Source organism: Pleurodeles waltl, chromosome 2_1 (genome assembly GCF_031143425.1).
Source record: "Pleurodeles waltl isolate 20211129_DDA chromosome 2_1, aPleWal1.hap1.20221129, whole genome shotgun sequence".
NCBI classification, from domain to species: domain Eukaryota; kingdom Metazoa; phylum Chordata; class Amphibia; order Caudata; family Salamandridae; genus Pleurodeles; species Pleurodeles waltl.
Window position 1 is genome coordinate 460351203 of NC_090438.1, and position 27330 is coordinate 460378532.

General features: G+C 45.4%; 1 protein-coding gene across 1 annotated transcript in view; it reads left to right on the forward strand.

The window, feature by feature from the left end:
* Positions 1-7198: 7198 nt before the first annotated feature.
* The window catches only part of DRP2 (dystrophin related protein 2), a 633012-nt gene continuing 612880 nt past the window's right edge, over positions 7199-27330 (forward strand). Inside the window, exon 1 of the mRNA XM_069213379.1 lies at positions 7199-7364. Coding sequence (XP_069069480.1) covers positions 7251-7364 — 114 coding nt within the window. The 5' untranslated portion in view covers positions 7199-7250. The remainder of the gene's footprint in view (positions 7365-27330) is intronic.

Consider the following 27330-nt stretch of genomic DNA (forward strand, 5'->3'; position numbering starts at 1 on the left):
TGGCCTATGTGGTCCTTGACAGTAGGATGCAGGCTGAATCCTGTGGCACAGTGAGCATATGATCCCTGTCTGGGTATACCTGTCACACACAGAACGTTGCACTGAGCAAAACAAAAAAGTGATGGATGGTTTGCTCAAATTAATCTCAGCCAGTGGTAACTAGTCGGGCCATCACCCAGTCCAGCTTTTTTGCCTATCATGTCACCTTAGACAGGAACCAGCCATGGCCAAATCAGCCTTCTTCTTGCTCCAATAGAAATAGCTCACAGGAACTGCCAGGCCTGGTCCCCTTGAGTCTGGGGGGAACTTGGCCTTGCAGTTTGGTCTGGAATGTTCTTATTGAAGTAGGACGAAGACTCATTTGCATATGGCAGGTCTCCATCTAGACAGGTAAAGTGAGTGAAAAGTGTTATCTGGAATGCTGCCCAGTAATTCAAGCATTAGTCCCATCACCAAGGGGCATGTCCTCACTGTGCTAAAGTACCCAAGCAATACCTCACTGAGGAGACCCAAGTAGGTAGAAATTGGTCAAGGATTGCTTATGCTCCTGTCTGAAGGCAATGTGGCCTGACAGTTCAGGCTTGACTGTTCGTATTGGAGCAGGATCACATGTATGCATTGTTTGTTCGGAATGGCATAGCAGGCAAAAAACAATGGTTTGGAATAGAGTCCAGAGTGATGACCAGTAGCTGGGATCAATTGAAGCATTCCTTTCCTACCCTTGTTGTATGTTGGATTTTAGCTGTGGCATTGAGTGTTATCAAATGCCCTAAATGTCTATGTTTTTTTAAATGTGTCTGTACAGTGCACATTCTGTCATTAGTGTGACCTCGCAGTGCTAAAGGGTGTCATGGTGCCTTCAAAACATGGATTTGAGAGATCTGTTGCCTGGCAGTGTCAGAGTCAGCTCGTGCTGTAATTCAGTCAGTTGTCTGTTTGGTTATGCTCTCTGTTCCTTGAAAGTGCACTATATTATAAAAAACACAAATTCTCTAACAGTACTACAAATCCTTTTGAGTGGTCTACCCATTACTACTTCACTATTGCCAACGAGTGATTTGGTTGTGTTGTTTGATAATGAAAAGATCTACAGTGCGAATTAGATTTATTTCAGCGTTCACAGTGTGAACAAGATATCTGCAATTTGAGATGTAGACCATAACCATTAAGAAATGGGATATAGGTTTACAGTTATGAGAAGGTATACATTTCTCAATTCAAGATTGTTTTAAATTTTCCAGATTAAGAGAGGTACACTGTAGTGGATCCTATTTAGTTTTATTGGGATTGAGGAGTTCGCTTAGCTTTCTGGCTTGCAAACATTTACCCCCATCACCTGGTGACTTTTAGCCTACTTAACCTGCTCTGTTTTAGCACATTTGTTTAATTATTTCTTCCAAGATGGCTGCTATATTTATAGTTAACAAATTGTTATGATTTGACTTTATCAGTGCCACCCTGTGAAGGAGTCACCATCACCGTCAAAGACAAGTGATATATGTAGGTATTCACATCATGTCCCTTTCCAATTACGTCTGACAGGAAAATAATGCACTTTTGGGAGGAATTGTTTATATAATTGTCGCCCCAAGCATGCCTTCTTATCTAGTGTTAGGTTATCAGAGGAATTCCTACCAGATGCCATCAGTGCTATCTATGCTACACATCGCCTTTATGCAGACCCAGCCTTCGTGTCCCCACGGAGTCTGACCTAGAGGTCTCATTCCCAGGTAATGAGGGTTGGAGGGGCGCTTCTTATGGACACGGTACTGGCAGATTAGGTTTATCATACCTAGCTCTCTTTAGGGTAGAGATTAGGTTCTCCATACTAGGGTATCAGGGCATATTTCACATCTTATGTTTGATGCAATATGGTGGGGGTCTTTGTATCCACGACTCTCATTTTCACAATTATACTTCTTGCACTGTGCATTACCCTACTCATTGCAGCTTATGCCTTTTACAGTAGATTGCAGTCTTTTTAATAAACCAATTGATTGAGACTTATTGCTTATGTGAGAAGAGGGTACTCTCCGTTTAACCACGACTCCCCTGAGATGTTGCACTCTTGAGTCCTTGAGTAAAACTGGCAGAAATCACCTTTTATTGTTTGGTTTTTGGTGAGGTACTGCGTGTGAGCCGGGAGGGTTGGGCTGACAGTTGCTACTTGTTGTAGGGTTGGCTTAATCGGTTACAAACAAAAGTGCTGTCATCCCTAAACCAGCAGTCTCACCTATGAGCGAGAGTCCAACTACGACACACTATTTGATACTGAGTGCAGCACTTCTTCATTTCGGCCAGCATTACATACTGGCAATCGCCAGTAGGTAGTTATAGTTCGGTTCTAGTTTACACAGGAAAAGCATTTTTTGTTTTACTAATAACTTTGGCCCAGTTTGACAAATCTTCACAAAAGTTTCAAAACTAGTTTTTCACTCACTTCAGCTGCTGTCTGGGAGGCTTCAGGGTGATTCGTCAGGCAGGGGCCGAAAAGAAGGTGATGTTCCCAAAATGCGTATTCCCCCATGCAATTTTCCATAGGGATTTTAGGCACTGCTCCAGCCCAAACTGCTAAACGGGTTTACACCAAGTTTTTCAGAAAGCTAGATCTTGGTCCAGAAAGAGTGCTTTTCATAATTTGCTGTAAATCTGTTCAGTAGTTTTGGAGTAATTAAAGGAAATAAAATATAGATATTAAGGGGCGTGGATCCTTCGCGGATCTGTGGATACCCGCTGATCCGAGTGAAAAGCATGACCCTGATTGTCTGGCCGCAACCTGAAAGGAAAGTTGTAACCCCCATTTTGTTTCTTGGCTGGGCCCCTGGGTAGAAAACATAAATTAAAACACACATACGGGGTCAGGGTAGAGGTATCGTGACCCCAAAGGACACATGGATGGGTCTCTAAGGGACTCCTCAGGGGCAACAAATTGTCAAATTTTGTTTTGGGCAGATCTGCGGCTCTACTGAGGAACACAGGTCAACATCCACTGTAACCCCGTGGCTCATGGCTGACGGCTGTGCGTAGTGGTGGTTGTATTAACGTATGGTAATTACATATTACTTAATGTTAAAAAAAACAATGTTAAACAAAACATAGAAAGTCACTGAAAAAAACAAAGGTTACAGGGTCGTTATAGTTAGGTTGACTTTTTACCCACACAAAACCTTAGAAATTCAGCAGTTATAGTTATTCTTATAGTTGTACTTATATGAAGAAACTATACCTCATGCCATAAGGTAACTTTAGGCAACGGGTTATAATTTCGTAATGCATGTAAAGCAAATTTATTTAAAAAGCAGCAGAAGAGATTTAGCCTCGCTCACCTCCCTTTCCCTTCTGACCAATGACTCAAGGTGAAGCACACAAGAAGCTAGGCTTCACTTTGCTCCCTTACTGACAAATGACTCAAAGCAAGTGGCAGAAGGGTTTAGGTCTTACTCACCACACTTTCTTACCAATGACCCAAAGCAAGTGGCAGAAGGAGTTAGTCTCACTCACCTCACTTTCTGACCAGTGACTCAAAGACTCAAAGCAAGCATCAGAATGGGTTAGGTCTCACCTCAATCATTTAATCAATCATCTGGATTTGTAGAGCACAGTTATCACCTGTGAGGGCATCCAGAGGCTGTTACTGTGTGGGTCCAGCTGGAAGACTCAGTCGAAGAACCAGGTCTTGAGCTGTCTTTTGCAGTCCAGATTAGAGGGGGAGGACTGTAGGTTGAGAGGGAGAGTGTTCCATGTCTTCGCAGTCAGGTAGGAGAAAGTTTGTCCTCCCTGGTTGCTCTTGTGGATGCAGCAGATGTGGGCAAGGTAGAGGGAGGCAGATGGGAGGTCTCTGGTGGGTCAATGAAAGTTCAGGTGTGGTTGAGGTGGGGAGGTCTATGGTTGTGTAGTGTTTTGTAGGACAGTGTAAATAGCTTGAATTGGCAACGCTTGTATATGGGGAGCCAGTGGAGGTTCCGGAGGTGTGGGGATATGTGCATGGCTCTTGGGAGGTCGAGTATGAGCCTTGATGCTGCGTTCTGAATGATCTGGGGTTTCTAAGTGAGCAGTGTTGTGAGTCCTGTGGCTGGTGACGAGGGGCTGTGAGACAGTATATCTAGTGTCGGTGGGGAGCCATTTGAATATCTTGCATAGGAGAGGAGGGTGCGAAAGCGGGGGTGGAGACTGTGTTGACCTGCTTCTTCATGCTTAGTTTGCTGTTGATGATGACCCCTAGGTTGTGGGTGTGTTGTGTCGGGGTGGCTGGGGGCCCTAGGTCTGATAGTCACCAGTAGATGTCCCAGGGATATGTGGAGTTTTTGAGTACCAGTACGTCGTTTTTCCCGGTGTTAAGCTTGATGCAGCTGTCCTTCATCCAGTCGGCTATGCTGTTCATGCAGAGTTGAAAGTCGGTCTTGGTGTGGTCTTTGCTTGTGGGAGGATGTGCTGCGTGCATCTACGTAGGAGACAGTGTTTAGTCCGTGGCTTCTTACAATGTTGGCTGGTGGGGGTCATGTAGGCATTGAATAAGGTCGGCCTGACGGAGGATCCTTGGGGGACTCCGCACATGATGGGCTACTGTTGAGAGGTGAGGTGGAAGGTTTGCATCTGGCCAGGGATAAAGGAAGCCATCCATTTCAGAGCATCTACTTGGATACCAATCTGGTGGAGTCTCTTTAGCAGGGTGTGGTGGGAGACTGTGTTGAATGCTGAGGAGAGGTCCAGGAGGATGAGGGTTGCTGATTGTCCTTGGTCTAAAAGGATTTTGATATTGTGTGCGACAGCAATGAGGGCAGTCTCAATGCTGTGATTGGGGCGGAATATGAACTGTGATAAATCTAGTGGGTTGTCGTCTTCTAGGTAAGTGGCCAATTGCTGGTTGATGGCTTTCTCTCATACTTTTGCTGGGAATGGGAGCAGGGAGATAGGCCAGTAGTTTTGAGGTTGTTGGGTTTGGGGGAGGGCTTATTGAAGATTGTCTTGACTCTCTTGTGTTTCCAGTCATCAGGGTGGGTGACTGTGTTGATGGATGAGTTGATGATGTCTGTCAGTCTGTTGCTGATGGTGTTGATGCCGAGATTAAACATGTGATGAGGGCAAAGGTCAAAGGGGGATCCTGAGTGGATGGGTTCCATGATGTCAGTGGTCATCTGGGTGGTGATCTGATTCCACTTGGGGATTCTGTGCACAGGAGTGGTATCCAGTAGGTTGAGAAGGTTGATGGTGTCTTCTGTAGTGGGCTGGGGTGCGATGTTACTGTAGGTAGTGGTGAGTTTGACATGAAAGTATGCAGCGAGGGAGTCGCACAGTTTATGAGTGGCCTGTACGGTGTTCTCCAGTGCTGTGGGGTTGGGGAATTCTTCAACGATGGTGAAGATCTCTTTGCTGTGGTTGGCACAATCATTAATGCAAGTGGCTAAGGTTTGTTTTCTGGCACTTTTTATGAGCTTGTGGTAGTGGTTGAGAGCATCCTTGAGTGAGGTACTGTCTTTGGGTAGTTTGGAATGGTGCCATTTTCTCTCTAGTTTTTTGCAGGTGCATTTAGTGTTGTAAAGCTCCGGCGTGTACCAACTTGCTTGTTTGGAGGTTTTGTTGGGTTTGGTGGGGGCGACGATGTCTGCGCAGTGTGATATCCAGGTGGAAAAGTGCTTGACGTCTCTTTTGACATCTGGGGTATAGTCAGGTGACTGGTAACTGAAGTCCAGCGGGTAGGAGTTGAGGGCATCAGTCCATTGGTGCTTGCTTAGCTTGCTCCAATTTTGATGTGATGTGGGGGGGAAATCTGGGTGTTCTGTTCAGTGTGACAAGGTAGTTGAAATGGGCGATGGCGTGGTTGGTCCAGGTGAGCTCGAAGGTGCAACTGTATTTGATTCTACTGGTAGAAGTGAAAATGGGGTTGAGGGTGCACTTTCTTGCCAATGACTCAAAGACAAAGGTCTCACTCATCTTGCTTTCTTACCAATGACTCAAAGGCAAGCGGCAGAAGAAATTAGTCTCACTCACCTCACTTTCTGATCAATGACTCAAAGCAAGCGGCAGAAAGGGTTAGTTCTCACTCACATCACTTTTTGACCAGTAACTCAAAGCAAGCAGCAGAAGGGGTTAAGTCTCACTTGCCTCACTTTTTTCTGAATGACTCAAAGACAAGCAGCAGAAGGGATTAGTCTCATTCATCTCACTTTCTTACTAATGACTCAAAGACAAGCAGCAGAAGGACTTGGTCTCACTCACCTCACTTTCTGACCAATGACTCAAAAAGAAGCATCAGAAGATACTAACTCTTGCTTACCTCCCATTCTAGCCAATGAATCAAAGATGCAGTACAACAGGCCTTTGTGTTTGAGGCCCTACCTTTTTATCCAAAATCTTTTTGAGCCCCAGAAACCAAAACATAGCATCTTCCTCTCTCCTCACACTTCATATCAGAAGAAATGAAAAGAGAAGTAAGCTGGCTCTGTGTCAGTCCTGGGAGCAAGACACTGAAACCACATCCCCATGGAAATAAGCTACATAGAGGATCATCTCCTTATTCGGAAGAACTTAAATTTATGGGGTATAATTGATGAAGCATTTTCTATAACTAATTATTTTGTCTTCCTGTGTGAGATATAAATAACTTCTGAATTACTATGTTTGAATCGTAAATCATTTTGTGGGAGTAGTATTACCTTACTCCAAACAATTTTTCCCATACGTAAGAATGTCACATCCATGTTTGGAGAAATCACAACTACTGCAATAAAAACTTTATGAATCTGACTCAAGGGTCTTTAGCAATATGTATCAATATTCAACCTAGAGTAAATATGCAAGCATGTATATGGAATGTTTTACCACCAAAGTCCACAAAATAACATATTATTCTCATAAATCAGGAAAAGGCTTCAATGTTTCTTGTTTGACCACCCTTGTCTGACAACCCTTTAATGTAGAAATGTAGCTTATATAACTGCACCATAAGCAGCAATAGAAAGACAGACTACCTCAGGATGCTATGGCAACTGCCGTAGTTAAAACTGCTGTATCTTTGTGTACTATGGCTAGTGGAGAGACCCTGCACAATATCTAATAAAATTGTTTCAATCAACAATTAATTGTCTTTTGCAGAACCAAAATGAGGGCCATACATGTTCTACCTCACCATCTATCATGCATTGCCTGAACGTAAGCTGTAAGCATGTAGCCTTGCTAAAGCTGTTGTGTTCTCTTTCAGGTGTCTTTATCCATCCTCGTATCTGTGTCCGTCTCCATGATCCTCCGTTCTTATGCATCCAATGGTCATGCAGGGAGGCGCCTGCACCCTCTTACAAGGTCATGAATTGCAGACTGTAGAACCATCTCAGCTCACCACCAGCAACTCCTCTGAAAAGCTGTCTCAGGTAAGAACAAGTGGAGCCCCAGCTCTAAAAAGCCAGGGAACAATGCCATGTGGCTGCCCCCAGGGGCGGGGGTAGGGAAACCAGGGTGAGTCCTTAAAAATGGGAGGTTGGACCACTGCAAATTGTGAATACAAAGTACAAAACTCACATATCATAGCTTTTGATGGTTATTTCATTGAAAGGAACAAAAGCAATTAGTTGATCCTTGTAATATTTCATTCAAAACCACCTTTTAGAGAGTATTCATATGCTCTTGCATAGGTTCTATACACCACAACATACACAGAATAGGACAAAGTCATCTAGCTCCTCAATGAATGAAAGTGCACAGGTAGGATGGAGCAACCCGGGTGCATCAGCCGAGCTGACTGACGTGCAACGTGTTTAAATATTTTTACAGACTTTTTATTGTGAAAGAATCTTTTTAAGTCCTTTTTTAACTGAAAAATATAATCCCTCCAGCATCCAATGCCCCTGAGTTTCTCCAGTATACCAGTGAACTTTCACTTATTGGGGAGCTAGATGCTTTTGTCTGCTTGCTAGGCCAGTCCAGTATATTATCCTGAGGAAGCCCTTGAATTATTTTGTGTTGAAACATGTCAATACTTCTATCAGGGGAAATACACTTAAAAAAACAACAACTCAGAGCCATTTTGAATAGCCTGATAGGACGCTGACCTACTCTCCAGAATTGCAGTCAATTACAGTAACGGCTGCTGCCAGGAAGGGGTGGGGTGGGCAGCACGTGGAGCAGGGACTTCGGGGAGGGGGCAGTTAAAAAAAAATAAAGAAATAGACTTACCTGCCCCTTCGCAATCAGCCACTCCCACCAGCTGTCTTGTCTTGTGTGCTTCCCCCCAACCAATCATGACGCTTCTTTCATGCTGTCACACAGCATGAAAGAAGTGCTGGGATTGGCCTGAGTCGGCAGAAATGCTGCTCAGGGAGAGAGTGGGGCACTGTGCTTGGTCTCCACCCGGATGTAAAATACAGAGTTTCTAAATGTGCATGTCAGTTTGGCCGGCCTCAGCCTACCGGCTAAACTGACATGCTCACTTAGAATCGCACATACCACTCCTCCTCCACTTGACGTGGAGGAGGTTGGCCCTGCCCCGCCCTACGAAGCTGAAGAATAAAGGGAAAATAAAATAGTTTTATTATCCCTTTATTTTTCTGCTTTTCGTCAGTGGGGCAATGCTCCTCCGCCATAGTGGAGGGGCCGCCTCTGGTCAAATACCCCTGATTCATCCCTTGTTGTAAAGAACATAAGGGCAATTTCTTCGAATAATCCCCTCATGCTCTTTTTTCTTATAAATTATAATCTGGGAATTATGATAATAAAAACATGTACTTTAAAGACATTAATTTAATTGTCCATTATAACAAAAAGAAGGTGCTACCACATATCTTTTTTACATCTGCATTTAGTTTTTTGTGATATAATAAATATCATGTTGATTATACAGTCTATTATCAATAGAACATATTTAAAGTACAATTATTTTTACAAAATCAAAATGAATAGTTTTCCTGGCACGCAATGTTTGTGGAGACGACCCTGCTAACCCAGAGATGAGAGAGACTTGGCGAATTTAACGACTGATGGTTGTCTATTCATGACGTACTACATCTTTGTTCTTAACACAAAAGAAATCTCCCAAAAGAAAGGATTGAAAAAAAGTGGGAATCGTTTTACTGATCTTGGAAGGATAAAACAAGCGGGAACCTTGCCAGGATTTGAACCTGTGTCCATCAAATCACACTCAGTGCTCGCTCAACTTCCTGGTCTATTTTACAAACTTGGAAAGTCTTTTCCTCACACTGGATAGGCTATTGTTCCTGCCAGTCCTATCCCATCTAACTCATTCTGTGGATTGTAATGCATACAGACTATATACAAACACATGGCAGCCCTGGTCCTAACACGGGAAAATTGCCCCTAGTGAGCAAGTTACTATGATAGTTATGAATACCTTTACTATTGTAAGTACCTCTACTAATATTGCTGGTCCTAAAACTATAGTATTCCAAGGAATACTACTACATGCCTTACTAATACCACTGTCACTACTGACAGTGCCAATACTTTTATTACTACCACTACTATTACTATTGCTGCAATAGCAACTACTTTTGGTTGTAGCATTAGTGAAATACTAGCACTACTGCTACTCAGGCTAAAATTACACATAGTAATAAAAGTGCTGCTACCAGTAATAATAACTTGCCTCAAAATTATTGGCAGAGGGAGTAGCAGTACTTATGTTATTACTGCTACCATTGTTACTAGTAATAGTTTCCATAGTAGGTAACAGTCAATAGTTGTTCTGATAATTTGTGTTTGCATTGCAAGTAGTAGTAGAATTATTGTAGCATTAAGAGTACTCATAATAATATCAATAATACTAGTAGCTGTAGTTGTACAATTACTAACTGCACTAACAGCACTAGAGGACGCATTACTAGTAGCATGGCTATACCTAGGTAGTACTTATATTAAGGGAAGCAGGAGTGCACAATTGGTACCAGTAGTAGCAACAGAAGTAGGAACAATAGTATTATTATCAAATCTAGCAGCAGTTGTAATTGGTGTAGCTCTACTTCTTGATGTGCCCACACTACCACTTATAGTATTGATGATAAAATATATATGTATATATATATATATATATATATATATATATATATATATATATATATATATATATATTACATCTCAAATATTTTTCACTGAAAAAAGCAATGCTAAGTTGTCATTATAGTTAGGTCATAATGGTCATAATGTCAGTTGAAATGTAATGTTTCAAACTAACCAGCCACTGACACTCATCAGTTATAGTTAACTGAAGTAACTATACCTCACACCCTCATCATGCACAGTGCTGTCATCAATGATGTAATTTCAGATGTCTTCAGTGATGTTGTCAATGATGTCATAGATCATGTCATGAGTGATGTATTATGTGAGGTCATAAGCAGTGCATGGGAAGGACATGATTTATAGTTAATTCAGATATCTACAACTGGTGAATATCAGTATTTTTCTTGGTTTTAAACATTATGGCCACCATTATGACCCTGCTGGTCACCAGACCGTCAGGGTCACGGTCGCAGTGGGACTGCAGCCAAAGCGGCAGTCTGGCTGTGACATTACGACGTGGTGAAAGCGCCACGGTCGGACTGCCGACACCACCAGATTGCCGCCAGGCAACACCCTTGCGGTCTCAGCGGTTGTAATCCTCCAGTGCAGCACTGCTTGCAGCGCTGACCTGGGGATTACGAGCCCCCATTCTGCCAGCCTTTGCATGGGGGTAGCCCTGCCATGCAAAGGCTGGTGGAAAGGGGGTGCCGGGGGGCCCCTGCACTGCCCATGCACTTGGCATGGGCAGTTCAGGGGCCCTCAGGGACAGCCCCGTCGTGCTTTCCACTAAACGAATTACGGGCAGTGGAAAGCACGACGGGTGCTGCTGCATCCGCCGCACAGCCACATTGGCGCAGGCTTCAATGGGAGCAGGCGTCAATGTTAAGGCCCTGTTCACTGCAGGGCCAGCGGACGGAAACACTGTTTCCGCCCGCCAGCCCTGAGGTGAACTCTTAATAGGTCTGACAGTGTTCAGACCGCACAGGCGGCCTGATGGCGGAATGAGTTTGGGGGGCAGCCTCCGCCACCCGCCAAACTCGTAATAGGGGCCTATGTTTTAACTGATATCATGACCTAACTATAACATCACATTAACCTTTATTTATTATTTCAGTGAATTTCTAAGACTTTTTTAATGTAAAGTAAGATATTATTACCAGATCTGTCTATATAACCACTTTAATCTGTGTTTTTGAGTGAATTTCTGAGTTTTTTTTTACATAAGGTAACAATATAAAGAGATGTCATTTTAAATAAGGCAGACTTACTAGTATTGGCAAAGAGTCGAACACCAAAATACAAAGGTTTGGCCAATTGGCTTTAACTAGGATTCTGAATATCAAACTATATAGAGCTGACCTATTGGCTTTGTCAAAAAGTCACCACAATAATTTATCAATAACCATATTCCAAAATACTTTTTATAGATACACACAATTGCATGATGTGTGTATAAATACACAGGCAGCAGTGCTTAATAACTATTGTTTGAAATATTTAAAATAAAGCATTTCTATTTCAAACAACTCTAAATGCATGTTTGAGTCTTTCTTTCACACTCTACAGGCCACAACACGCAGCAAGAGAATCAACCACGAGAGTTCCCTACATTTCAGCCGAAGAGCATACAGCTCCAACTCAGAGTGCTTCACAAATAATAGTAAGATCTCCTGGGGCATACATTCAATGTCATATGAGACCTACCCTTTAAAAAAAAAAAAAAAAAAAAAGTTTCCTGGGGAGCTTCTGCTCCTCATTGCAGCTCCCATAATACTTTTGTAAATTGTTGGAGGTGTCCCTGCCTCTCCCTGGGGCACAAAATAACTTTAATTTATAAAATTGAAGCATTGAAGCACAAGGAGTGCAGTGAATATTTTATAAGCAGCCATATATATATATATATTTTTTTTTTGGGGGTGCCCTGGCCCAGTTTTTTAAGTAAGTGCCCTAATCCCACCCTTGGCACCCGCAAAATACACTGTGGTTGTGGGGGAAGGCCTGAAAACACCACATGCCTGCTGGCTTCCGCCAGTACCCATCCTGAGTGGCGGCAGGAGCATGCTCTATTGTTTTTCTCCTGCCCAGGGGTAGAAGCTTTTGTTTCTGCTCCCGCCTGAGGTCTAAATTCCGTGCTTACAAGATTGTGGGCAGAGAATTAGATTTGTATTCATTGCCTGCTGTCTCAGTCAGGATCCTTGGGACACTAACTAACTGCGGGCCCTGGGAGGATGATGTTGTCCCCCCGGCCATACTATGGCACATGAAGGGGACTCCATGTTCCTGGGGCAATGATTTGTCTCTGGGAATGGGGCCGCATGCACCCCTCCCTATAATTACATTTAAATGACCCAGGGGAGTGGGGTACCACGGCTATTAACAGGTTATCATATAATGTATGTGTGTATGTTTGCATTGCATCTGAGAGAAGGGGCATGACTTATGTGTAGGAGTAAGAGGGTCATGAAGATTATGCACATGTGTGACTATTTGCCAAACATAGATGCTGTAATAGATATGCAGACTTCACTTCCTATGTTTTAACGTCACTTCCTGTTGTGCAAAGTGAAGACTGGCCTCAAAATGGAGGCCAGCAAAGTAAGAAACATGCTTACAATCAAATTAAAACGAGATAGAATGAAATTATTTTTGGAAATCAAATCTATTGGAAGTTAAAACATTGACAACATGTACTATTATACTTTGTTCTTGCAAAAACCTTAAGTACCCGCACTCTGGAAGGTTGAGGATGTGCCAACAGTAGTAGCTGCTTTTCCTTTGTTTCTTTCTGGTCTGTAGAGATCACAGTGTGGAAGGTGGCTGCTGACTCTGTAATGATAAAGCATAGTGTAACGAAGTTGATAGTATGCTGCGGTTTTCATCAGCTGTCAGTCTTCTTTTTGCTTTAAACAGGAATTGTGCATGGGTTTGGGGAGGGAGCAACAGAAATATGTATGTTTCAACAGAGTTGCATCATGACACGACAGTCAGATGTATTATGTGAAACACGGAGGTACACCACAAAAGAGATCACAGGAAGAAACCTGCTTATGAAATGAAACAAAAAGATAGAGAAAAAGTGTGAATGAGCGAGAGGGGGGCAGGGGAGAAAGAGAGAAGAGAAGGTTGAAAGGTCTTAGTCCTACCTATTATCATTGTGTTAGAGCAACAAACGGCTAAAGGAGATATTAAAGGTTGGACTCAGAAAAACTATGAAGAATGACGGGGCCTTTACATCCAACGCGGCAATGAAGGAAAACCCTGACTGTATGTATCAGTTTCACATACGTTCTATGTACCAGAGATCATTATGCAACAGGTGTTTGAACGAGTTGTATTTCATAATATTGTTAGCAAAAATACCGTTTGATAGACTTTCTCTCTTCTAATAAAGTATACAAAACTATCTTTCTGTTGGTTGTAGATATTCTATTAATTCCAGTGGAGGTATAGTTTTGTAAATTATCGTTAAGATGCAATATTTGATGTTTTGATTAGGGTATCTTGGTACAATACCATTTGAAAAGTGTTTCAGGCACCGCATCTGCCACAGAAGAGTAGATAGAAAGGCCATCATCAGCATAATGTCCGTAAAATAGTGTCTGTACACACAAAAGAGGATGAAAGTAGTGGATTGAAAGAGGAATGAATCATATACAAGAAGAACTAAACTGGTGTGAACTATGTAAGAGGGCACCTACAGGAGCATGAGCCACCAAGGAGGCAATTGTAAGGATTATAGGCTACACAATGGGAGAATCAACAACAGTCTCACTTATATTGCTGGTTCCTCCTTTTTGTTCCACTTTTTTTATTTGTATATTAGGTCTGGCTTCTAATGGAAGCCATTACCTAGAAAACTGTTTTAAACCTGGTTAGTCACTGGGGGCAGGGCCTGACTGGACAAAATGGAGGCCGCCTAATTCCGGTGCTCCTGGTTGGCCTGCATAATTCTGGAGCTCCCGGTCGGCCCACCAAATATCCTGTTTCCGGCAAAGGGTGCCCCTGTCACATCAAAGTTGGGTCAGGGGCCCATTTGGGCACAGATCTGTTGGTAGAGAGACTTGGGGGCGCCAGGCCTGCCTGGATGGCCGGCTCAGCCGATGACTGTGCTCCTTGGACCAAAAGATGTGGCCTAGCATGGAGGCGAGTGGGAGGAGAACTCAGGCCTGAACCTGCCTGCAGTGCCAGTCATCGGGACTGGATGCTGCCACGGTGTGCAGTCACCTTCCCTGCTCGGGAGTAGTAGCCAGGGACCCACCGGGTGGGCCAGCAGCAAGGCCCGCAATGAGGAGGTGAGGAGCCAAAGAAGGAGTGGGGAGGAAGGTGGACAGGCCCTTTCGAGTCAACGCAAGGGACCCTGACCCAGTGGAGGCTGCCAGTGAGGACCCCGCTGGAGCTGCTGTGAGGGGGTGCTTTGTAAGGGTTGGAGCAGGATAACCTGAAGGGGTGTTGGGTGCAAGAATTCCCCCAGCATAGAAGGTGGGCGCATGAGGGCAACCGCTGCTGTGGATGTGCTTCAGCCAGGGCCCTAGCACCACGTGTGGCCTGGCGAGAGAGCAATGATTTGAGTCCCCCTGGTCCAGTGAGTGGAGACAGCGGTCGACAACAGGAGGAGGACCCTGTGAAAGGAACCAACGGCTGGCACTGCTTTGTGAGAGTGATACGCCCTGGTCTCCCTACCGACACCCACTGGATTGCTGGTCTGCATGCTGCGCATGGGACAGATGGAGAAGTGGAGCACCCCTGGAGACCTACCTGGCCTTCTGTGGGGAGATGGGGGCGCACCAGGGCTGCAAATGACTAGGGCTGGTGCGCCCACAGGATTGGTCCCTGCTTCCAAACTCATTTTGGGAGCTTTTTTGCTGTACCGGAGATTGCAGGGGGCACGCAGGATTGACCGTTGCTGGAGTTTGTGCTGTGGGGCTGGCCTAGCTGCCTAGACTCTAGGTGTGGGTGCGATAGCTCTGGGTTACACCTGTTAACTGCCACATGCTGAATACAGGGAAACCCAGACCTAAGTCGCAGGGGTTGCACTTACCAGCCTCAAGCCCTTATTGCTTGCAGATAGACAGGGAAGCAGGGGGGGACTTGGCACCCTCTAATATGCAAGACACCCTAAACAGAATCCTGGGGGCAATTGAGAATACTAAATTGACTCTGAGCCAAGAGATAGGCAAGGTATCCGCTAAACTGAGCCACCTTCGTACAGACCACCACAAGCTGTCCAACAGGGTGAAATACACAGATGTGGTCTTGGAGGAACTACAGACTACCCACCAGGTAATTAGGTCCCAAATTGCCCAACTCACCAAACGGATCCAAAAACTTGAGCATCCAGCAGAGGATGCAGAGGGCCAGAGCCGGCGCAATAATGTGCGCATTGTGGATATACCAGAGTGAGTGGAGGGGCCTGACGTGGTGACCTACCTGGAGTCTTGGCTGTGATTGCTCATGGATGAGCGACCCCTCAAGCCATTTGTGGCATTGGAAAGGGCACATCGGGTCCCGGCTCGTAGGCTGGAGCCAGGGAGGCCACCTAGACCAATAGTGGCAAAACTCCTACACTGTAGAGATCATGACCTGTGGCTACAGAAGCCTGTTTGATGTAGGGGGCGGCTGGACCACCCTATTTCCGGATTTCACAATGGTGGTCCAGTCCAAACAAGCCACCTTCATGGAGGTGAAACAGGCACTGCGCAAGGAGGGAATCAGGTACTCCTTGATGAAGATTATGCTGGAGGACAACATCCACTTTTTCCAAGAACCAGATGAAACATGGGCCTGGCTCGAGATGTACCATTCAGGTACAGACGGAGCCAAGAATACAGAACACAAGCCGCCCCGGCACCGTGGCAAGAGAAGGCACACACTGGATCCTGCAGAAAAAAAGCGGGCGACAAAGCCCACATAGCAACAGGCATGCCAAAGGAAGAGGGAGGCACTCCAGGTGGCGGCCTCCCTGGCGGAGGTGAGAAACTCGGACAAGGAACTAGGGTCTCGGCCAGACCCCTTGGACATAGGAGAATCCATTGACAAAGACTCTGTGGTTAGCGCTATGAAGGGACTCTCCCACATAACACTCCAGACAGCGGATGACATTGCTTGAGAGTTCAGGGCCCTACCTTCGCTTATCGCCAGCTACTGAATTAAGGATGTGGGCCGACCTGATCTCTGACGGGTAGCCCTGATGCTCCTGTTGCCTGCCCCATGATCACCCACCGGATATTCCTGTTGGATGATGACAGTACACACTTACATATTGATTTCTATGGTTTGGGCGTCCAGTGAATGCTTGGCTGCTTTTGGGAAGGGGAAAAGGGGTTTGTTAGCTTTGCCAGTTTTAGCCTGTGGTCACTTTAGGGAGCACAACACATTGTTGAGGTGCCTTGTGGGGAGTCATGGGGAGGCAGGGACTATGTTGCCTGACGTTTTCATTAGATGGAATGGCTGCCTCACATCTCCCCTTTAAAATAATGTCTTGGAACATCCGGGGCATGGGATCAATGGTGAAACGCCATTAAAATGATCTCCTACATAAAACGCAGAGGGGTACATATTGCCATGCTGCAGGAATCACACCTCACCCAGGTAGAGGCAGACGGCCTCCGCAGGCGTTGGCCTGGAGAACAGTTCACAACTGCATATTCTGCCTTTGCAAGGAGGGCGGCAATCTGGGTAAAAGCGGTGGTACCCTTTGAGGCCTCCACAGTAGACGTGGATAAAGATGGTCGTTATGTATTGGTAGAGGGCTGCCTCCATGGCAAGCCACTAGTATAGGAAGTATTTATGCCCCTAACCAAGACCAGATCCAATTTCTGTCCTCCCTGTCTGCCCATCTGGCACGATTCACTGATGTTCCATTCCTTATTGGAGGGGACTTTAACGGAGTTTTAGACCCCCTTCTAGACCGATCAACCCCACCGCTACGAGGTGCGGCAACAGTTAGAGTGGCAACGGGTATGTCGACTTGGATATTTCAATGGGACATGGAGGAACGTCTGGCGACTTCAGAACCCACTAGGGACTACTTGTGTTACTCACACCTTTACAGAGTGCACATCAAAATAGACCGTATCCTCTGCCTCCCTTAATGGTACAATGACGCATGCGGAATACTTAGACCGGACCATATCTGACCACAGCCCACTATTGATCTATTTAAAATGACAGAGACTCTCCAGCGTGTCCCAACATGGCGGTTGCACTCTGCTGCATTGGAGGATGACGCCTATTGGGAGGCGTTGATCAATAGGATGATTAAATACTTGGAAATGAATTCCGGGTCAGCATCTAGTCGTGGTATCGAGTGGGAGACTCTAAAAGTGGTAATAAGGGGGCATTGCTTGGGACAGACTGTTGGTATTAGGCGAGACTTCGAGCTGGACATCACATGACCAGAGGATAAACTACAGCGGTGCGACAACATCCTTGCCGGTACCTCAGAAGTACAGGCAAAGCTGCTGGAGACCCGAGGGCTGCACAATGTAGCACTGGAACGCCTTTGATGTCATGACTACAAGAAGTATATAGCCAGAGTACATGAAGAAGAGGGAAAGGCGGGGAGGTTACTGGCCTGGCTGGTTCGCCAGAGGGCCAGAGGGATGCTGATTACCCGACTGACTACCATGGAGGGTACTATTCTATACTTGCCCACCCAGATAAATGATTAATTCATGACCTACTACACATCTCTGTACGGTCCCATACAAGTGGACACGACCACAAAAGGGAGGACCTCTTGGCCATACTACTCCAGAGTATTCTCTCTGAAATTGACAGGGACACTCTGGGAGTGCGGCTGTCAGTGGAAGAGATTAAGGCAGATATTAAAACATTAGCGATGAATAAGACTCCAAGAACCAGATGAAGAATGGACCTGGCTCGAGATGTACCCTTCATATACAGATAGAGCCAAGAATACAGAACACAAGCCGCCCCAGCACCGTGGCAAGAGAAGGCACACACTGGATCCTGCAGAAAACAAGCGGGTTACAAAGCCCACACAGGAACAGGCATGCCAAAGGAAGAGGGCAGCACTCCAGGTGGCGGCCTCCCTGGCGGAGGTGAGAAACTCGGACAAGGAACTTGGGTTGGGCAATGACGGCTTGCCACCAGAGTTCTATAAAGTGGGCTGTGGGGTTCTGGCACCGCAGCTAGTAGAGATGTATGCTTAAACTTATGAAACGGAGGCACAACTGGCCTCGACCCGGGAAGCCATGGGGATCCCATTACCCAAATGCATACAGGGTGACAGGAGGGTTACCTACTTTTGTCCGTTGTCTATGCCTAATACTGATTTCAAGATCCTCAGCAAGGCCCTAGCCACTAGATTGCTACCTCATATGAGTAACCTCATACATAAAGATCAGAATGGGTTTATTCCCACCCGTGGCAAATCTAATAACCTCTGTAGACTATACTCCCTGCTCTACGATGACATCCACCCTCCAGATCCAACAGCAATGATTGTGTAGGTGGATCTCGAGAAGGCCTTTGACACTGTGAGCTGGGACTTCCTAGGGGCTACAGTGTCGAGGATGGGACTAAGGAGTTCTTGGGGTGACTGGGTCAGGTTACTTTACTCACACCCTACCGCATGTGTTAAGACAGGACATGCAATCTCTTGTAGCTATAACATATATAGAGGCACCCAAAAGAGGTGTCCGCTGTCGCCGTTGTTATCCGCTATTGCCATAGAACCCCTGGTGGCAAAATTCAGGGAAATGGGTCAAGAATTGGCAATATACTGGCGCGTGCAGTTTCACATAGTCTCCCTATGGACGAATGACCTTCTTATCTATCTCAGGAGTGGGTCGGCGACGTTGCCACAGGTGTTCAGACTGCTGGACGAATTTGGCGGCTGCTCAGGCCTCTGTTTAAACCGAAGAAAGACATTTGTGTGCCTGATGGTCCATGGGTTGCCCAGCCTCTTGGCTCGAAGATGCGACATGGGTGCCTCACTAATTCTGCTACCTGGGTATTCAGATCTACCATGAGCTGTGAGATATTCGGGAGGACAATCTGGAGAAAGCGATTCGAGCACTATGACCCACTGTCACTTTTTATTGTTCCCTTTGCTTGCATACTAAGGCACGCATCTCCCTCATTAAGATGGTGATGCGCCCCAGGTTGCTTTATTATTTACCAACTTGCCCATTGAGCTGCCAGCCTCCTGGTTTCACTCATTAGATGCACTCCTCAGGGAAGTACTGTGCAATGGCAGGAGTCAGCAAGTGGTCTTGGCCACTCTCCACCTACCTCCGGACTCAGGGGGGCTTGGAGTCCCTGATTTTCAGCTCTATTTCTTAGTGGCCAAGCTCCAATGGCCTGCACGTTGGCTCAGTGAGGTGGGGCTTCCAGAACTGGTGGCTGATCAGGGAGACCCAAACTGGAATAGAATAGACTCTTAGCTAGGATGCTTAAACGTAGCCTGTGGGGCACCAAACCAGGTATACTACTATTGATGGCCCTAGCCAGTTGGTTGAGAGTACTCGGGAAAACAAAAACTAAGGTCTCCTAAGCACTGGATACTCCCCTGGTGGGGATCCCTCACGGAGATCCGTATTCCTGTTTTACAAAAAAAAACAGCTTTAGTACTGGACGACTGTAGGAATACATGCTATAGTTGAGATGTATTGCCAGGAAATTCTGATCCCATTCAACGACCTACTGGACCAGACCGGACTTCCCCAAGGGCAATTTCTGACTTATGAGGCACTGATGGGACCTATTTGGGACCTCTGGAGCGATGCAGAAGGTGAACCACCCACACACAGGGTTCTTCAGACTATGTTGTCCATTGGAGGGGGCTCTCACTTGGTCTCCTAGCTCTATAGAGCATTGATGGGAATGGTGCATAGATCCTTACAGACACAGACTGGAGCAAGATTCTAGTGTACGCACCCTCAGTATCCCGAAACACACAACTAAAGTACATACAGTATAACTACACTCACAGGACTTATCTTGCCCTACACTGGCTTAGGCCCATATATGGAGTTGAGGAAATAGGCTGACCCCGCTGCCTACTGCCCGACATAGGATTTGGCCATATGACATGGGGATGCCTGAAGCTGCAAGAATTCTGGGATGGGGTCATACAACAAATTAATCATATGCTGAATAGGTGACTTGAGAACACAATAGCAACTTGCTTGTTGGTGTTGTTTAACAGGCCACGCCCCAAGAAAATTGGTAACAGATTTATAGACTTGGTCATAGTGCTGGCTAAGCGCAGCGTGTCGATGGCTTGGAAACACAACAGGGGACCGAGCTTGGATGCATGAATAATGGATGTTACAAGATGGGCCAGAACAGGAGAAGGCCCTAAGGAGAGAGGAGAGTAGGGGGATAAGGCGTAGGCCGATAGCCCCACTGTGGACAGACATGATTGGCAGTTGGGAGATCCAATTATGGGAGAAGAGTCAGATTCGGGAAGTGACATAGGGAGTGGTGAAGTAGCCAGATAGGGTTTACCTGGCGGTAAGGGCAATTCCAAAGAAGTAAAAAAGTCCTGGTCGGATGTGAGCGTAGTCACCATGATGCCTCCCCTCCCTCTCCTGTTGGATTACCCCCACAGAACCTCAGGAAGACACTACATAGAAGGTGCAACATAATTTTAGTACTGTCACTTTGGTTGTTTGAAAATATATTTATAACACGGGCAAGTTACCAGTTACCAGTTACTAATTGTAAAATTGATTAGTTTCGCCCAACTGGCATGTGTTGACCAGATGTAATAATCTGTAAATCTATCCTACATGTTCACCTCTACCTCAACCCTAACCCGACCACAGTCTCTAACGTTATCCTGGACACAATATTCCCACCTGATACCCTGCTAGTGGAATGCTCATACAAAGGGGTAGTAAGATTGTAATAGATTATATCCCATGATCAGAGTGCTGTTGAACCCTGAGTACAGATGCATCTGTTATTGTTATATGTGCGCACTGCTTGGAAAAGATTTACTGTGACTTGATTACTTAATCTGAAATGCCAATAAAATAAAAGTGTTAAAAAAAACCTGGTTAGTCACTGATCTGATAGCAGAGCAGTGACAAAATGTGTTTTGGTTTTTCCCTTGTCTGACAGAGCAGTGATGCCAGACTCATAAAACTGTGCTTTGACTCATGCCACTACAACACCTCCTTTTGGGTCTCTAGATGCCAGAGGTTGGGGAGGGGGAGAGGGGATGCTGGTTTCGCTCTTGAACTGCAAACCTTCATCTCCATGTCAGTCATGCAGACCCAAGCTGAGAGGGAATAATAGCAGTCCACATCGACTTATGGCTCTCACAGAGCTGCTGTCAGTGTGGTGGTGGCTCCCCCTCTCAGTGTGAGCACAGAGCGACTCTTTGAGCTGGGGTTGGAAGGAAATGCTCAGATGGTGGTTTGGGAGGGAGGACACTAGCTTGTTTGGAGAGGAATAGACAATGCAGCAGTAAGCCAGGTTTTTGTTTGAACTGAAGGGAGAGTGAGAAGTAGGCTGGATTAAATGAACATTATACACATGCAAACATAATACAACACAGCTAAAAATAATACAACAAAACGATAATACAACTAACTAAGCATAATTAAATATAAATACAACTAAAGAAATAAACAGAAATAAACATAAGCATAACTATGCATAAACAGAACCAAACATAGCAACACATAAACGTAACATATTCGTGTAATACGAAAACAGTATAAACATAACATCACTTAATTGAGAGTAAAATGGTTCAAACTTACATGGAGAAGAAATGGTGTAAGAACATGCCCGGAAGCCTACCACTATTTTTGATTAACATTTAAGAAGATGGAAGTTACGGATGCGTTGAATAATTATTCATGTGAAATCCAGTTTTATGGCAATCATGTTTTAAATATGTTAGTAGATGTATTCGGATGAAGTACTTATAGATTAATAAGCAGTTTTAAGAATAGACGATGAAGTATGTTTTAACTATACAATGTTTTTATTGGCACCTGAACTGTGCATAAAATAATATGAAATATAACTATAAAATCAGTGTATCTTTGCCCATTGATGGAAAAAGTAGCCATCATTAGCAAAGCCAATAGGTTTTGCCTTTGCAACTGTAGGAATATGGCTCCCTGTTGCAGTTACCCCCCACCTTTTGCCTGATATTGATGCTGACTTGACTGAGAAGTGTGCTGAGACCCTGCTAACCAGGCCCCAGCACCAGTGTTCTTTCACTAAAAATGTACCATTGTTTCCGCAATTGGAACACCCCTTCCACACAGATAAGTCCCTTGTAAAAGGTACCAGTAGTACCAAGGGCCCTGTGACCAGGGAAGGTCCCTAAGGGCTGAGCATGTGTTGTGCCACATTAAGGGACCCCTCACCTAACACATGCACACTGCCATTCAGATTGTGTGTGTAGGAGGGGAGAAAAAGGCAAAGTCGACATGGCATCCCCCTCAGGATGCCATGCACACAAAATACTGCCTGTGGCATAGGTAAGTCACCCCTCTAGCAGGCCTTACAGCCCTACGGCAGGGTGAGTTATACCTCAGATGAGGGCATAGCTGCATCAGCAATATGCCCCAACAGTGTCTAAGTCCATTCTTAGACATTGTAAGTAGAGTGTGGCCATATTAAGTATGTGGTCTGGGAATTTGTCAAAACAATCTCCACAGCTCCATAATGGCTACACTGAATACTGGGAAGTTTGGTATCAAACTTCTCAGAATAATAAACCCACACTGATGCCAGTGCTGGATTTATTACAAAATGCACACAGAGGGCATTTTAGAGATGCCACCTGGAGTTTACCGAATCCTTCAGTGCAGGACTTACTGGTCTGTGCCAGCCTGCCACTGATACGAGTTTCTGACCCCCTGGGGAGAGAGCCTTTGTGCTCTCAGAGGCCAGAAACAAAGCCTGCACTCGGTGGAGATGATTAACACCTACCCCCTACAGGAACTGTAACACCTAGCAGTGAGCCTCGAAGGCTCAGGCTTTGTGTTACAATGCCCCAGCGCACTCCAGCTAGTGGAGATGCCCACCCCCTGGACACAGCCCCCACTTTTGGCGACAAGTCCAGAGGAGATAATGAGAAAAACAAGGAGGAGTCATCTACCAGTCAGGACAGCTCCTAAGGTGCCCTGAGCTGAGGTGACCTCTGCCTTTAGAAATCCTCCATCTTGGTTTTGGAGGATTCCCCCAGTAGGAATAGAGAAGTGCCCTCCTCCCCTCAGAGAGGAGGGACAAGGAGGGTGTAGCCACCCTCCAGGAGAGTAGCCATTGGCTACTGCCCCAGACCTAAACACACCTCTAAATTCAGTATTTAGGGGTGACCCTAAACCCAGGAAATAAGATTCCTGCAACCTACAACAAGAAGAGGGACTGCTGACCTGAAAGCCCCGCAGAAACGACGGATACGACAACTGAGTTGGCCCCAGCCCTTCCGACCTGTCTCCAGACTCAAAGAACCTGCATAGCGACACGTCCAGTGGGTCCAGCAACCTCTGAGGACTCAGAGGACTGCCCTGTACCCAAAGGACCAAGAACCTCCCAAGAACAGCAGCACTGTTCAGCAACAGCAGCAAACTTGCAACAAAGAAGCAACTTTTAAAGAGACTCTCACTTCCCGCCAGAAGCGTGAGTCTTCACATACTGCACCCGACGCCTCTGGCTCGAGTCCAGGACTACAAACACCGCAGAGATGACTCCCAGGTGACTCCAACGATGTGGACACCCTGAGTCGACCTCACTGCACCACTGCGGCGATGCCTGCATAGAAGTTCCAGAGGGTCCCCCTGACTTCGACTTCCTGGTAACAAAGGAACCCAACGCCTGGACCAAGCACTGCACCCGCAGCCCCCAGGACCGAGAGGAACCACCTACCAATGCAGGAGTGACCAGCAGGTGGCCCTCAACCTAGCCCAGTCGGTGGCTCGCCCGAGAAACCCCCCTGTGCGCTAGCTGCATTGCCAGAGTGACCCCCGGGCTACTTTGCACACTGCATCCGGCTGCCCCAGTGCCGTCCGAGGGTGTGTTTTGTGTGCTTGTGTGTGTCCCCCCCAGTGCTCTACAGTGCCCCTGGTCTGCTCCCTGAGGACGCATGTACTTACCTGCTGGCAGACTGAAACCGGAGCACCCCTGTTCTTCATAGGTGCCTATGTGTTTTGGGCCCTCCTTTGACCTCTGCACCTGACCAGCCCTGTGTTGCTGGTGCAGTGGTTTTGGGGTTGCCTTGAACCCCCAATGGTGGGCTGTCTATGCCCAGGAGACTGACTGTGTAAGTGCTTTACTTACCTGAGAAAACTAACCAAACTTACCTCCCCCAGGAACTGTTGATTTTTGCAGTGTCCACTTTTAAAATAGCTTATTATCATTTTAACCAAAACTGTGTGTACTACTGTTTTAAATCAAAGTTCTATACTTACCTGTGTGATGTACCTTGCATTTTGTGTACTTACCTAAAATCTTGAATCTTGTGGTTCTAAAATAAATGAAGAAAATATATTTTTCTATATAAAACATCTTGGCCTGGAGTTAAGTCTTTGAGTGTGTGTTCCTCATGTATTGCCTGTGTGTGTACAACAAATGCTTAACACTACCCTCTGATAAGCCTACTGCTCGACCACACTACCACAAAATAGGGCATTATTATTATCTAATTTTGCCACTATCAACCTCTAAGGGGAACCCTTGGACTCTGTGCACACTATCTCTCACTTTGAGGTAGTATATACAGAGCCGACTTCCTACAGCAACCTATTAGTTTTGTCAATGGTTTTCAGTCATGTTCTACAGCATGCCCTATACTGTGCACCATGGCTAAATAAGAAAAAAGCCTAAGATGTGGCAGATGTTTCCCTTTTTATTTGCTGAGACGAGTTGGGTTGGAAAATAAAAATAACATAGTTGGCTATGCCAATAGGTATGGCTTTAGAGGATTGATGCATGGAAAAGTGAAGCATTAGCAATAAATAGCATGGGGATAGATATATATTTGTGTGGAATCAAAGAACAGAAGAATATTAGTGTAGGTTAGAAAGTCAGGTGACAGTTGCACTGTCAACTCAGACATAAAAATCCATGCAGGTTAATGACTCCCCTTCTTCATATGTGCTGCTGTCAGAGAAAACAGCATAAATTATCTAGTTATCTAAGACACTTCAATTCCAATGGCATGTGGGTGGCCCTTAAAGTTTAAGCAACTGGGGAAATACATAAAATAATCATAGATAAGTGGTGGGCCAGACCTTTTTTGTGGAAGCACACAACGTTTGCCCAATAAAAACAAGTACTCCAGGATCCCAACATGTGGGTGAAGCGAAAGCCCCTCTCCAGTGATGCTCACATAATTGGCTGGCGACAACTGTGCTGTCCAACCAGACCACACAAAAATGTCTGAAAGTGGGTGTTTTTTAAGGACGTGTGGCGGGGAGCAACACAAAGGGCACGGTGGGGCAACATGTAGGACATGGGTGGGGGAAGCAATGCAGAGGTGGGGAGAAGATGCAACAGGTGACAGAGAAGGAGGGCGTGGATCAGGTAAAGCAACATGGAGGGCGGGGGAACAGAGGCAGCATTGGGGGCGAGGTCAGGAGGAGAAGCAATGGGCAACACAGAAAGAGGACATGGTTGGGCGCAGTACTACATAGGGTGGAAGACAAAAAACAACATGGAGTATGGGGTAGGAAGGAAAAGCAGCAGGCAAGAGAGAAATGTGGAGAGCTGGGGGAGAAGCATATGAGCAAGAATGCAATAGGAGAGGACCTAATAATGAGCGCAAAATGGAGGGGTGTGTGGAGAAGCATACTGGTGACAAAGGCTAACACAGGATGCAGGAGGGCAAAGTACATGAGGTAGACAGCTAGAAAACACATACTCCCTCATAAAGTGCTTAGCCATAAAGAAAAATGTAGTGCTTGAATAATAAGCAGTGGAAACACAGAAGCCAAAAAATCAAAAGAGATGGTAAAAAGGCTATGATCTATCAACGGGACAAACACTTAATACGTCCACAATATGTCTTTCTCAACCAGACAGATGTACTTTTTGGCACTCTGAAATAAAAATAGTACTTTGGATTGTTTTATTGCGGTGTAATCGGTTGTAAGTAGAGGGAAATACAATAAAGCATTTTCAAACTGAATTGATAATTGAAAACAAGGGCGGACAGCACGTAAATTTAGAGCTCTTACCTGAATGCTCCTACAATAAAGTAAATGCAAACAAGTGCACTGTAGGTTCGCACCACCACCGAGAACCAGAGAAGAACGCATAGTTAAAATGTTTAACTGAAGGGGTTCAGATTTTTTTTATTATTTATATTGTGACAGTCCAGCGTTTGATGGCGACAACTATTCAGCACAAACGACGGACTTTGCCCCTCTAAACTCCTCAAATCTCTGAATAGGTGGCTCACATTGTCCACATACTAGAAACCTATGTATCCATCATATAAGGAAGCACTTTTGTCCTAGAGCCTGACTTTCTGACTGACTTCCTGGAGTCATAGATGGCAGAGGTGAGGCATGGTGCCACATAGGGGAGGTGGGGAAGCATGGTGCCAGATGGTCATTGTGACATCCCCTCGTACCTTTTCAGCAGTTTAATACTGTTCAGTAAATACTGGAAATACTCTTATAAGCATTTCGTGCTCTTAAGCAATCATCAGACCATAGAACAGTGCTAACATGCGGGGTGTGTTTTGCGTCATTAGCACTGGCGTGCGCTGTGTGCCCAAAACAGTAGTGGGGTTATATGCCTGAAGCTGTGTATTCTGAGAGGTGGCAGGAGAGCATGCATGTTAAAAAGGCACGACATTCAGGCCTAAAAACATTACAGTGACCATGAAATATCTTTTTTTGCCCTACCCTGGTTCATTGGTACCAGGAGCTTGTAAATGAATTGTTAACTACTGACTCTCACACACAACATCCTGAGTTCCAAACTGAACTTTTATTACGACGCAGAAGGGGTCTTGCATATTTCATTTAACTACTCTACGGAAAAATCCATATATCTTCCGAAATGGCATTCTGAATAGCCAGGTCTCTTCAACATATAGTACTCCTTTCAGAAGCCTCACATGCGTGTCTGAGGGGTTGACCTTCCCAATCATAATCATGCGGCATATTTCTCTGTGAGGATCATTGTCTGTTTGCTTAGCTGACCACAACGACCTGTTGTAACTATCGCCAATTGCCACCATCTATTGCCACTTATAACCTTTTTACCTGTGATCTCTTCTCTGGTGGGGTAACATGAAATGGGTTTAACGATGAAAGTTTTCGGTTGAGACATGATGATTTTAATTTGCTTGCATACACAATATATGAGTAGAATATAATT